General features: G+C 34.8%; 2 protein-coding genes across 2 annotated transcripts; both read left to right on the top strand.

Moving 5' to 3' along the window:
• Positions 1 to 10,208: 10,208 nt before the first annotated feature.
• On the top strand, positions 10,209 to 11,960 carry HELRODRAFT_177686 (hypothetical protein; the record flags this gene model as incomplete). The annotated part of the gene is made up of 2 exons (XM_009025829.1): positions 10,209 to 10,250; positions 11,412 to 11,960. 2 exons carry the CDS (start codon positions 10,209 to 10,211, stop codon positions 11,958 to 11,960), a joined length of 591 nt encoding a protein of 196 aa, XP_009024077.1.
• A 984-nt stretch (positions 11,961 to 12,944) lies between these two features.
• Positions 12,945 to 13,571, top strand: HELRODRAFT_177685 (hypothetical protein; the record flags this gene model as incomplete). Its single annotated transcript, XM_009025828.1, has 2 exons — positions 12,945 to 13,067; positions 13,239 to 13,571. The coding sequence occupies 2 exons, from the start codon at positions 12,945 to 12,947 to the stop codon at positions 13,569 to 13,571; spliced, it is 456 nt and encodes a 151-aa protein (XP_009024076.1).

The following is a 13,571-nucleotide window of genomic DNA, read 5'->3' as shown; positions in this document are numbered from 1 at the left end:
TTTTGTTAAAATTGATGTTATTGATGTTGTTGAAATTGATGTTGTTGATGTTGATGTTGTTGATGTTGTTGTTGAAATTGATGGTGTTGTGGTTGTTGATGTTATTGTTGATGTTATTATTGATGATGACGTTGTTGTGTTGTTGTTGATGTTGTTGATAATGATGTTGTTGTGCTCTTGTTGATGCTGTTGAAATTGCTGTTGTTGATGTTGTTGTTGATATTGTTATTGATGTTGTTGAAATTGATGTTGTTGATGAAATTGATGTTGTTTTTGGATGTTTTTTGTGTCCGCTTATTTTCCACGTTGTGTTTTCATTTTTTACGGCGCGTGCTTTATAAGAAACTGAAACAGTTTTAAACCAGTTGAACGGCAAGAAACCAGCTCCACGTTTGTGTGTGTGTGTAAGAATGTGTGTTTATCTCTGTGTGTGTGTGTGTGTGTGTGTATGTGTGTGTATGTATTTGTGTGTTGTGCATGAGCCATATATTTTTGTCTTAACAAACAATCAAATAATTAATATTTCTCTCAAATAATTGGAAATATTTTTCGAAAAGAAAATCATTAAAATTTGAAAAAAATTTTCTAATCATGATGAAATATTTCCGAAAAAAAATGTATGTTTGGATGTTTGTTTGTTTGTTTGTATGTATTTATAATTATATGTATGTACTATTTGCATATGTATGTACAAACATATTTACACAGACATACAAATATATTAAATAAAGCCTGTCTTACTGTTTGTCCATTCTTCTGAATGTTTGAGTGTTGTACGTCAACTCTTACGCTTGCATCTTTATGTCTGCTTCATCACATTTATTAATCAACGCGTATGGATTAGGACAATCATTGTACGTATGTTTGATTGTTTGTGTGTTTATCTGTCTTTCTGTCTCTCTGTCTGTTTGTTTATGTGCTTATTCGTTTGTATGATTGTTTGTATGTATGATTGTTTGTATGTATGATTGTTTGGATGCATGTTTGTTTGTGTTCGTTTGTATGCATGTTTGCATGATTTTTAATTTGCAATATTTTCACTGTCGACATGTTCATTATTTTATATTTTGCAGACATCACAATAATTTTGAGGAGTCTTCGTTTTTTTCGTCACATTCTTATTCCATCCAACAGTATTTCCTTTTTTGTATTTTTTTTGTATTTTTTTTTGTATTTTTTTGTATTTTTTCAACTTTCTGTTTCTTAGTTTTTATCTCCCATACTTTTTTCTTCACACGTTATTGGCCATGGAAGAAATATGTGGCCACCAAACAATTACGTACTCATTAGAGCATGTGAAGTGATTTGCTGGCCTTTTGGCTGGTTGGTTGATTGGTTGGATGGCTAGTTGGTTGGTTGGTTGGGTGGTTGATTGGTTGGATGGTTGGTTGGATGGATGGTTGGTTGATTGGTTGGATTGCTAGTTGGTTGGTTGGTAGGGTGGTTGATTGGTTGGATGGTTGGTTGGATGGATGGTTGGTTGATTGGTTGGATGGTTAGTTGGTTGATTGGTTGGATGGATGGTTGGTTGGATAGATGGTTGGTTGGATGGTTGGTTGATTGGCTGGTTGGTTGATTGGTTGGATGGTTGGTTGGATGGTTGAATGGTTGGTTGGTTGATTGATTGGATGGATGGTTGGTTGATTGGTTAGCTATTTGGTTGGTTAATAAATTAAATTAAATTGATTAATTCATTGATTGATGGTTTGATTGGCTATTGATAGCCCGGTTTGTTAGTTAGCTTGTTATTTAATTACTTAATAGTGACCGGCTAGCTTCATTTTTTTAACTGACCAGCAAGTTCGTAGGTCGAACATGCTAGTGCATGGATTTAATGCATCTGGTCGACTGATCGATCGTGAGGATGAGTGATGGATCACCAAAAGTAACAGCAAAATCTTAAATTACTATATACAACGTAGCACTGAGACAACTTCACTTTTACGAGAACTTCATTGTGTATGTACGTACAGTGAAATGAAGATATCTCTACCGGCTCTACCGCAGACAGAACTAATTGTTTCTATGATGATTAATTGCTGTCCTAAAATAACAAACAGTTCTGTCTGATTAGTACATACACTTCATTTCATTCGCTGCTTGAAAGATATTGTGTGCAGATGCAAACATGTGTATGTGTTAAGATACAAACTTGAGGGTGTATTTCAATACAAAATGTATGAACAATAAGTGATATCAATAAAGCATTTAAAGTGAATTTTTTATGATTCAAAAAGCAGATTTTATGGTGACATTTAACATAAATAAATACAACATAAACACATAACTGACAAATTAGGCGTAAACATAAACACACACATGCACAAATTTACACAAACATACACATACATACATACATACATACATACACACAAACCCACACATACACGCGCACAGACAGCCGCATAATGCCTACTAATAGTTCTCATTTAGCGATGATCGATCAGTAGAGGCAGCACATTATGAGAAAATTATTCCACAATTTTTTCTAATAGAACCTCTTATAAAATGCACTTTCCTACATAAGCCTGTGCGTATGTGTGTTGTGCATGTGCGTGTATGTGTTTGTTTGTTTGTAAGGGCCCTTTGGAAAGATCTCAGAGGAAAATATGTGCGTGAATGTATGTGTGTACGCCTGTTTGTTAACTGTGATGTTCTAATTGATTGTAAATGTTTGTATATCTCCATATTGTTGGCCTGTATGTGCGTGTGTGTTTGTGTGTTTTTGTTTGTGTGTGCGTGCTGTACATGTGTGTGTGTGTGCGTGAGAAAGAGAGCGATGCGTTAAAGACAGAATTGAACTTCCTAACTACTTTTCTTTCAGCCTTACAGGGTTTATTTTTTAGTTGCTTAGTTGTTGTACACCCATGGCAGTTCCAAAGAAAGCTAACCTTACCAGACCATGAGAGAAGAAATTAACGAAGATTCTGTCAAATGTATTTAAAAAGTATACGGAAGTTATCCAAAGAGGGTTTAATTGAATTGAGAATTTTGAGAACCATTCCTCTTCACACCGATATGGGAATTAACACCGGAATTACAGGAATCAGCAAAATGAAGCGTTAGAATTTTAAAATTATCATCCCCCACTGAACAATTTTGGATCCAACACTGATGAATGGCCTCTGAGGCTTGTTCACATTTAAATTGTTAGCAATTTTTCTTTTTCTTTTTACAAATAAAATTGGATTGAATCAAAATTATGTGTACCTAATGAACAGTTGTGTGTGTGTGCGTGGTCTTGTTTGTACGTGTGTGCGTGTGTGTGTGTGTGTGTGTGTGTTTAGGTTATGATATTTTTGTGAAAGCATGTTTTATGAAGCATCATTAACTTAACGTGGCTTGAGTCACCTAAATATTTGATAAATACGGTTCGAAAGCCTGGAACAATCTGAATTGAAGAGTAACTAAAAGGCAATTTGGAGGAATTTGCATATGAATGTCACCTTGCAGATGGGCCCATCATTTCGTGATAACGATGGTTAAAAATTGAAATATAGAAGATGCATTGTTGGATTAAAGTTTGAATCTGTTACTTCATATTTGTACTTCCAGATAAAAATTTTATTTTGCCATTTTATATTTGTTTAACTTTTTCTCAACCGGCCCACACAAAACAACTAAACAGTAAAGCTGAACAACAACAACAACAACAACTAAGCAACGACGACAACAACAACAAAGCAACGACAACAACAAAGCAACGACAAACGCCAACAAATAAATAACCGTAATGAAAGATTGTTTTTAAGATAAATGTGACAGGAGTGACAGCGAGGACGACGAAAATAATGATGAAATGATTTATAATGAATACATTGAAACATAATCACTAAGTTAACAAATAATAAACAACAACATTGAACAAGAGCCATCAATCAAAGTTGCCATCTATCGATCGCTTCATTTTTCAAGTCAGGTTACATTTCACAGTTGAAGGCTTGCTGTCGTGTGGTGTGGCGAGTTGTGGTGTGGTGTGACGAGTTGTGGTGTTCTGTGGTGGCGAGTTGTGGTGTTCTGTGGTGGCATGTTGTGGCGGGTTGTGGTGGCATGGTGTGGCCAGTTGTGGTGGCCTGGTGTGGCCAGTTGTGGACTACTGTGGCCTGGTGTGTTGTAGAGGATTGAGAGTGTTTTTGAATATGGCGGAGAATAATTTTCGTGTTGTAGAGTGTGGTGGAAGATTTTTGTCGTGATACTGGATATGGTGAACTTTTTAAAATCTCAATCACGATTGAGTGTATGTGTGTAGTAGTTTGTACATGTGTGTGTGTGTGTGTGTGTGTGTGTGTGTGTGTGTGTGTAATAGTGAGTGTATGTGTGTGTGTGTGTGTAGATTACTAATGAAATGTACTTCAGGCATATTAAATATTTACATCCTGTTAAATTATAGTAACGAAATTTAATTCAGTAATTTTACCGAGTTTAAAAAAGTTTTTATCAACAGATTATATTAACATATATTAACAATGAGAATTAGACATTAATCGCATGAAGGATGCATGCATGTTTATGTGAATTATCTTTTCATGCATGTATGTGTGGATCATCCATGCATGCATGTTTATGTGAATGTCAACTGATGCGTGAATATGGAAAGGTTTTGGGACCACATCCCAGCCCCGTCAAACATTTCTACAAACAAAGGGATATAATTCTGGAGGCAGTCTTAATGACGATTAATTGAGGATTAAGATCATGAAGACACTGCTCAGGCCGAGTTATATGGCGCGAATGAACTCGAGATTATTTTGGCGTCTGGCTAAATGGGAGATGGTGAAGATGAAGAAGATGATGGTGAGATGATGGTGATAAAGAATATGATGATGATGCAAAAGATGATGATGGGGAAGATGGTGATGAAAAATATGATGACAATGAAGAAGATGATAAAGATGAAGATGTTGATGAAGAATATGATGATGATGAAAAAGATGATGAAGATGATGGTAAAGAATGGTGATGAAGAATATGATGATGATGAAAAAGATGATGGTGATGACGGGGATGATGACGATTGAAAATTTTATATTCGAACGAGTCAGTTCAATGATTTTGAGCATTTCAGTTGAAATGTTTTTTGATATTGCTAGATTTGAAGTATGTTTTAAAGGTTCATTTGTGTGTTTTTCATGTTTTGTGCTGAAAAATATTTCTTACCTTTAACAAAAATGTTTTGGGTATATTTTTGCCTCTAAAATGTTTGCAAAACTATTTAACATAACTTCGTTTGTGTTTTTATTTGATAGCTCCATTTTAAATCACCGAAGAGGTCTATTTCTTTGGCCAGTTGCCAAATAATTTTCTGTTAGTATCCTACACGTAAATCAATAAAATATTAAAAATGAGATAAATTTGAAACAAAAATCTAGTTGTTTAAAAACATTTTTATAAATAAACATATTTGGAAAATTGTTATCCCACAGCAAAAACATTGAGGAGTATATATATATTGTTGGCTCTGATGTGAGGCATACCATTCATTCAAACAATCCAAATACCTGAAAATGATGGCGAGACTGCAAATAAAACTTGGCACAAATTAAAATTAATTAAATACAAAAATTCATTTCCATGAATTAAAAGAAGTATTTACATGAGGACGGACGGGAGACACCTGAATTGATATTTTAACTGGAAGACTTCCGTCTGGCACACTCACATGAATCTCATTAGCCACATTATTAGCATACAATTTTGACACACAACTGTTCACATATTCTCTACTTATACTTTAAATTTCATGCCACAATTGCTGTACACTATCCAGTCAATACTTCACGCACACACACACGCGCACTCTCACACACATACACACACAACACTACACGCACTCTCACACACACATACACACACAAATATAGACACACAAACACACACACACACATGTCTGAGTTTCGGACGGACAGTATTCAAACCATGCCACCGCGCAACAACAACGCCAGACTTCTACCTACTGAGCTAACTTGCTCAAACATTTTAAAAACTAAATTATTTTTATCGGTCTACAGGAAATTATTATTATTAAATTATTTTACAAACATCTATAGAACAATTTTTTAAATTAATTCAAAAAGTTTTTTAAAAAAGGTAGAAAAATATTTTAAAGTACAATTTTTATTCGTACAAAACCAGTAACAATCAGAGTTAGAAAATTTAGTACTCACATACATGCTCCATGTAAGATATAAAACACACACACACACAAACACACACACACACACACAAGACTCACATATATTCCTACATACACAGATACACAAAGGCAAGACACACATACATTCTTACATACACACATATACAGATACACATACATTCCTACATACTCACGCACGCACAAAAACAAATTAATTGCAAAACTGGAAAAAGAACTTTCTTTCAATGTTTCAAACAATTCATCTCCATGATGAAAGGGATGGATACGTGGTGCTGCTGATGATGATTGATAATAATAATAATTATTAGTATTATTATTATCTTTATAATATAAAGATAATAATAATAATTAATAATATTATTATTTTCTTTATAATATAAAAATAATAATAATTAATATTATTATTATTATCTTTTGAATCATAATAATAAAAATTATAATAATAACAACGAGTTCTAATCAAAATGATAAGTTTGAAACTGATGAGAATGATGATGATGACGACGATTACGATGACGATGATGATGATCACGCCATAGCCATTCCTTTATTCAATCATTCATTCACTCTTCATTCATTCATTCGCTCACTCACTCATCCATTCATTTGTTCATTCGTTCTTTCTATCATTGACCGCCTGGATGACATCACTTACTCGTCAATTCATCATGTTTGTTCCTTCAATCAGACAATTCATACCATGACCAAGATGGGCGCTGACGATCATCATTATCATACCGGTCATGACCATCATCATCATTATCATCATCATCATCCACATTTTTAACATCATCATCATCATCAATGACATCATCATCATCCTCATCTTTAACATCATCGTCGTCATCATCATTATCATCATCATCATCATTATCATCATCATCATCATCACCCATGGTAAACGTTAACTCCATCAGAATCTTAAAAAATTTGTGTTTTGTGAAATAGCTTAACTTAATAAGTAGGCCATGGTATGTGTGTGTGTTTGATATGTGTTAATATTTATGTGTGTTTGTGTGTATGTGTTTTTCTATAATTATAATAATAACGTGTGTTTTTTTTGTGCGCGTGTGTGTGTGTCATTTATCATGAACGCCACTGCACGATGACATAATGTGGGTTATTATTTCTAAAAGTTCACGTATGATTGCCAATAATTCAAAATATTGAATATTTGTTGATGGGTTCAAATATGTATAGTTGTAACAATTGTGTGCGTGTGTGTGCGTGTGTGAGTGTGTGTGTGAATGTGTATATGCGTGTGAATGTGTGCGTGCGTGTGTGTGCGTGTATGCGTGTGTGTGTGTTTGTGTTCAACACCATGTATTAATTCACGTTTAGTAGATGGTTGATCTCAGTGTGGGCGATTGTCCTCCTTACACTTAACTACCAACATTTGCAGAACAATTAAAATTTATGCGAGTTGTCTGAGATGAGATGAGATGCGTGTATGCGTGTGCGTGTGTGTGTAAGTGTGTGTATGTATGTGTTTGTGGAGACTGTGAAAGGGGTGAAGGTGGTGGTGGTGGTGGTTGTGGGGGTGATTTTGATACAGAAGTGGTGTGGTGATGATGCGGATGATGATGATAATTATGATCAGGACTATTTTGACGAGTGTTCAATTTTAATAGGAGAGTGGCATAGATGACCATACAGTAGATGATTATAACATAACACTGATGATGATGACGAAGATGATGACAACGACGACGATGATGGTGATGTATAACATTGATGGCGATGATGACGAAAAACGTGATGACTGTAAAGTAAAATTGAAGATGATTTCGACCCAGGACGATTTTTTTTTCGTAATTTTTAAAAGTTTCACCCACTTTTCTAAATTCTCCCATCACATTGGAATTAATGACAACCGCAACATCTAAACTTGCTCTACCCATTCTTTCCAGCCAAGGAAATAATTTTCTCCAATTTAACTAACGTGAAATAAATTTTCAAACTAGCATTCTAATTATTTTTTTTTATTAAATAGTTTATCGGGGTTCCATGATCTTACATTACTATTCTCGGATCCACCAATAGAGTGGCAGGCCATAGGGAAGGAATCCCACCAGATCCCGAAATGAGAAATTAATGAAGTTTCCATCTAGGATATAATAAAATGTGTAATATAATAAATAGATAAATACAACAGAATAATATTATATACATAATAAAATAAGTTTACAATAAAGTAGGCAGCGAATCAGAAAGAATGATCATAAAATGTAGAAGTTTGAAAACCATCTCATTGCACAGTTTATCGAAACGAAAATTAGCAAATGAAAAAAACGTCAACTCTCGAATTGTGAAGTCACCTTCACTCCGTTCTAATTCGGATTCGCCAATGCTCCCATTCCATGTACACATTCCGGATGAGGTTGTTTTTAAATAGACATTAAAATAACCGAAAAAGATGTAAAAATTTCAATTTTTTTTTAATTTACATAATTACCATTTGGCATCCTTTCTTAAAAATAACTTTTTTGAATGATTTTTTATTCTCAACTCATTGTCACACACTCACACACACACACACACACACACACACACACACACAATACGTAGGTGTCAACCAACCAATCAAATAAATTCGAACAACGGTCTTTTGTTCAGTTCCCATTCATCTTTACTTTAATGTATAAAATTTTTTTAAACCAAAAACTGATAACCTCACAACCTATAAGCCGCATCTTTTCATGTTCAGCCAATAAAATAATTTGAAAAATAAACTATAGTTCAATTCTTATTCATACCCTACTTAGATTTGTCAAATGTTTTCGGCCTAGAAATGTATACTGCTATTTTATAACAAAAATATGCTTCCATGTACCTTTCGCATTCATTGTCACTTTCTCTCTACCATCCTTTTTCATAATCTATACAGGTCAGTTACGAATTATCCGACTTGGTGACTCCGTTTGTATTTGGGATTTAGGAACTGGTGATATACCCAAAGGGACAGTTGTAATTGAAATTTAGAATAAATATCTCGCTCGCTACTTGCGTCTGAGTTGATTCAACTTTTTCAGGGTTTTATAATTTTTGCACTACCGACTTGAAATCTTTGATGAATTTTTATAAAAGTTCTTCTACACAAAATGTTTTTTTTTTTCAAGTTTTTTAAGATATAAAATACTATTGCTCGTGCCTGAAAATAATTAAAAAAAATATTATAGTATAATTAGAATTAACAGTAGTAGTAATAGTGGCAGCAGAAGTAGTAGTAGTAGTAGTAGTAGTAGTAGTAGTAGTAGTAGTAGTAGTAGTATTAGTAGTAGTAGTAGTATTAGTAGTAGTAGTAGTAGTATTAGTAGTAGTAATAGTAGTAGTAGTAGTAGTAGCTGTAGTAGTAGTAGTAGTAGTAGAGTAGTAGTAGTAGTAGTTGTTGTTGTTGTAGTAGTAGAAGTAACAACAGCAGCAGCAAATAAGGCACTAATAACAGTACAACAAATAACACGAGAAATCCTAACACGCAAAGGAAGAAAAGATAGATATGCAATGGAGACCATCACACGCTCCATCGCCCGGTTTAAATGTTACACGCCTCACGTACCTTCATGATATTTCCTTTCTTAATTGCCTACCACATCGTCCGTGTGTGTGTTATTGTGTGTGTGTGAGTGTGTGAGTGTGTGTGTGTGAGTGTGTATGTGTGAGTGTGTGTGTGTGTGAGTGTGTATGTGTGAGTGTGTGTCTACTTGTTTCAGGAGTGTTGTTGTTTTTTGCACATTCTAAACCTTATTTAAATAGCAGATGATGTTGTTTGTGCTGTTAAACTTCTTAAATGAAGTTGGCTGGTGAAGGCAATTAAGCTCGTTCAAAAACTGTCTAGCAGAAAAATGCAGTCAAACATTGTAGCCACAAAATATGCAGTTGATTGAACCGTTAAGAGAGCTGTACTCTTGTGTGGAGCACTATTGTTCTTAATGATGTTATGAATGCAAAGAAATCTTCAATGGAGCGTGTTCACGTTTGAAATTTTTTATTCCGCACGTATGCACACTCGGGCTACAGGGTTACAGAAGATATTCGGTGTCCAGCGGTTCCTGAAATGCCGAACTGCAGGGGAATTGAGTTGTTAAAATGTTGTCTGGTTAATTAACATGCCTTAAAATTGTTAATGAATTTATTAAAATAAATTATGCTGATGTCAAGAGACACGGGTGAGTGAATCTTAAGTTAAAACAACCAGCATTTATAGCTGAAAATTATCAAAAAGTTACTGATCATAAAAAAAACAGCCACATAAAGCACGAGACAAAACAAACCAAATCTAAAAAGAACCAAACACAGGCAATAACACACGTTAAAAATGACATGATAAATTTTAAAACGTTCAAAAAACTTCAACCAACAAACTCATCCAACTATTGACAACCAAACTCTAGAAATACCTGACAACACCCAGAACAACAACCAAACAACAACAAAACAACCACCGAACAGCATCCAAACAACAACCAAACAACCACCGAACAACAACAAAACAACAACAAAACAACCACCGAACAAATTCGACTAGCAGTGCACTCGCTTAAAATGCGAAAATTTGTTATGCGTGATATTTGTGATGACGTCATTTAGACCGGTTTACGCTTTGACATGTGCGTGTTTAGGCATTCCTTTGGAATTATTTTTGTTTTTACTTTCCCGCTTTTGATCAAAAATATTCATGCCTGGATGAATGCATAAATGCATGAATGCTTGCTATGGATGCTTGGATGAATGCATGGATAAGTACATAGATGCTTGGATGGACGAAAAAATGGATTTAGATGGATGAACAGATGAATTACAAGTTAATTACGGTGTTGCACCTGAAAGTTGAAAATTCAAACTGCTGAATTAGTTGATTAGCCGGCAAAAGTTAAACCTGTCTGGCAAACAAATATCTTTGCTTCGTCCCCTTCTGCAAGCAAAAATGGTAACTGTTAATCTGACCAAAAACAAAGTGTAATGCAGAGACCAAAGAAAGTATTTAACATAAAAGCAATTAACGTCACTTATTATAAATTTAGAAAAAATTAGGAAAATTTAAAAATGCATTTAGAATAGATTGGTAAAAAAATAGATTTGAAGCAAGATGGTAAACCAATTTTTTGAACTGAGATTGTAAACAACAGTAGCACAGTACAACACACCAACAAACACAGCAACACACCAACAACACACAGCAACACACTAACAAACACACACAACAACACTAACAGACATAACAACACACGCCAACAAACACACACAACCACACCAACAGACATCACAACACACACAACACGCTTACAGGCATAAGGCTTCTCTTGTGAAACGCATGCAGAAGGATTCTGACGAGACATACAACGCCAACATCAACAACAATCAAGAATCATACTGCTTCTTCAAGAACAGTTGCGCGCGCAACTTGCAGCCACAACAACAACACATTCCTCTCCAACAACAACAACAACGATACAGCATGCAACAACCTCAACAATTGTATCAGCAACAACAACAACAACAACAACAACCCAGTGTCATGCAAGCACCGCACACCTATGAGTATCGTCTGCTAACCAGTGACAATTACACGACCTACACATTCAACACAAAATCGTCAACAACAACAACAACAACAACTGCACCTCTATTAACAACAAACGCAACGAAACAAGCTGATCAACTTTCAACGACTCCGATGGTGATACGGGACGCCGTATTCTCAAACAACATCAACAACAATCTTAGCGACATTGAAAATTTCAACAACAGTAATTTTAGTGATTTCAACATTGTCATCAACAACAACAACAACAAAAAATGTCAATAACAATAAACAACAACAACAAAACTTCAATCCACTATCATCCATCGGCCAGTCAAGGACATCGTCAACCACAACATCATCGGCAACAATCCAACAACTACCACAACAACAACAACAACAGCCGATAATACCCTGTCTCAAACACACGTCACTGCTACCAAACCCACCAGCATCATTATCATCACCGCCGTTTCACCCAACATCACTATCAACACCCCCTCCCCCGCCTCCCCCGCCTCCCCAGCCATCATCATCATCGTCGTTGTCGTCGTCGTCACACGGCAAACACTCCAAGCTGATGATTTTCCAAACGTATGATTGAGTGAACGAGAGAGAAATGAAAGAAAAAATATCCAAAGTACAAATGGAAGAATAATTTTAATTTGAACACATAGAAAATGATAAAACAAACGAATAATTAAAAAATGGATGAATGAATGAATGAATGAATGAATGAATGAATGAATGAATGAATGAATGAAAATGAATGAATGAAAATGAATGAAAATGAATGAATGATTGAATGAAAATGAATGAATGAAAATGAATGAATGAATGAATGAATGAATGAATGAATGAATGAATGAATGAATGAATGAATGAAAATGAATGAATGAATGAATGAATGAATGAACGAACGAATGAATGAACGAACGAACGAACGAACGAACGAACGAACGAATGGAATAACCGTGTAGCATACGCATCATTCCATTATTCTTCGTCCTTGAAAATTCAATTGGTAGTCTCAAAGGTTAAAACCACATTGATTTACCTTGAGTTATTTGTCTATTTTATTGGTCTCTTTTTCTTGACCACTTCTTCTCAAGTTCGACAATTCTCTCCATCCCTCGTTTCCAACCTTCAGGTTTTTTCCGAAAGTTCTCATCCTCCCATAGATGATCTGAGAAAAATAAAATTAGAGAAAAATGGATTAAAGTGTTGCAAGGATGTTTAGTTGTACCATCTTATTTATGTTTGTCCAGCATGTTGCTTGCTGCAGTGGTTCTACATTGTAATAATCAGAGCTGTTACGTCTCGAGACAACATCTCGTCTCGAGACAAGCTCTAAACTGTTTTGATTACGACATAATCAAGATATTCACATCAGTCAGATGGTAAAAGCAAAGTAATCGTTTTTTCACGCTTCAAATCATCTTGTATATAATACGTCCCTGTACTTTTGTACATGTAAACAAAGGTATAATATATGCATTGTGCATGTGTACACATACTAACATATGTTGATACATATATAAATAAACATATATTCAAATTAAGGCAATAAAAATTCAACTGAAATCTGATTTTTTTTTTAATTTTCATTGGTTTATTCAAATTTTGAGGTTTCGGTCATGGTCTCGTTTTCGTCTCGAATTTTTCGTCTTGTCCTCGGATGTCTCAGACATGCTCTTTGAATGTCTCGTCTCGCTCTTGTCTTCAGCTCTCAATGTCTTTGTCTTGCCTTGTTTTTTAAAAATACTGTCCGGTCACAGCCCTGGTAGTAATGCATATTTCAGAGGCTCTTTTCTTTCAAATTTGCGCTCTCAAATTCATCTTAAAGACAAGAAAAAAATGATGTCTGCAATCGAAGTGAAGTGCGAATGCAAGTAA

Source organism: Helobdella robusta (genome assembly GCF_000326865.2).
Source record: "Helobdella robusta unplaced genomic scaffold HELROscaffold_43, whole genome shotgun sequence".
NCBI lineage: Eukaryota > Metazoa > Annelida > Clitellata > Rhynchobdellida > Glossiphoniidae > Helobdella > Helobdella robusta.
This window is presented reverse-complemented; position numbering and strand designations above follow the sequence as displayed.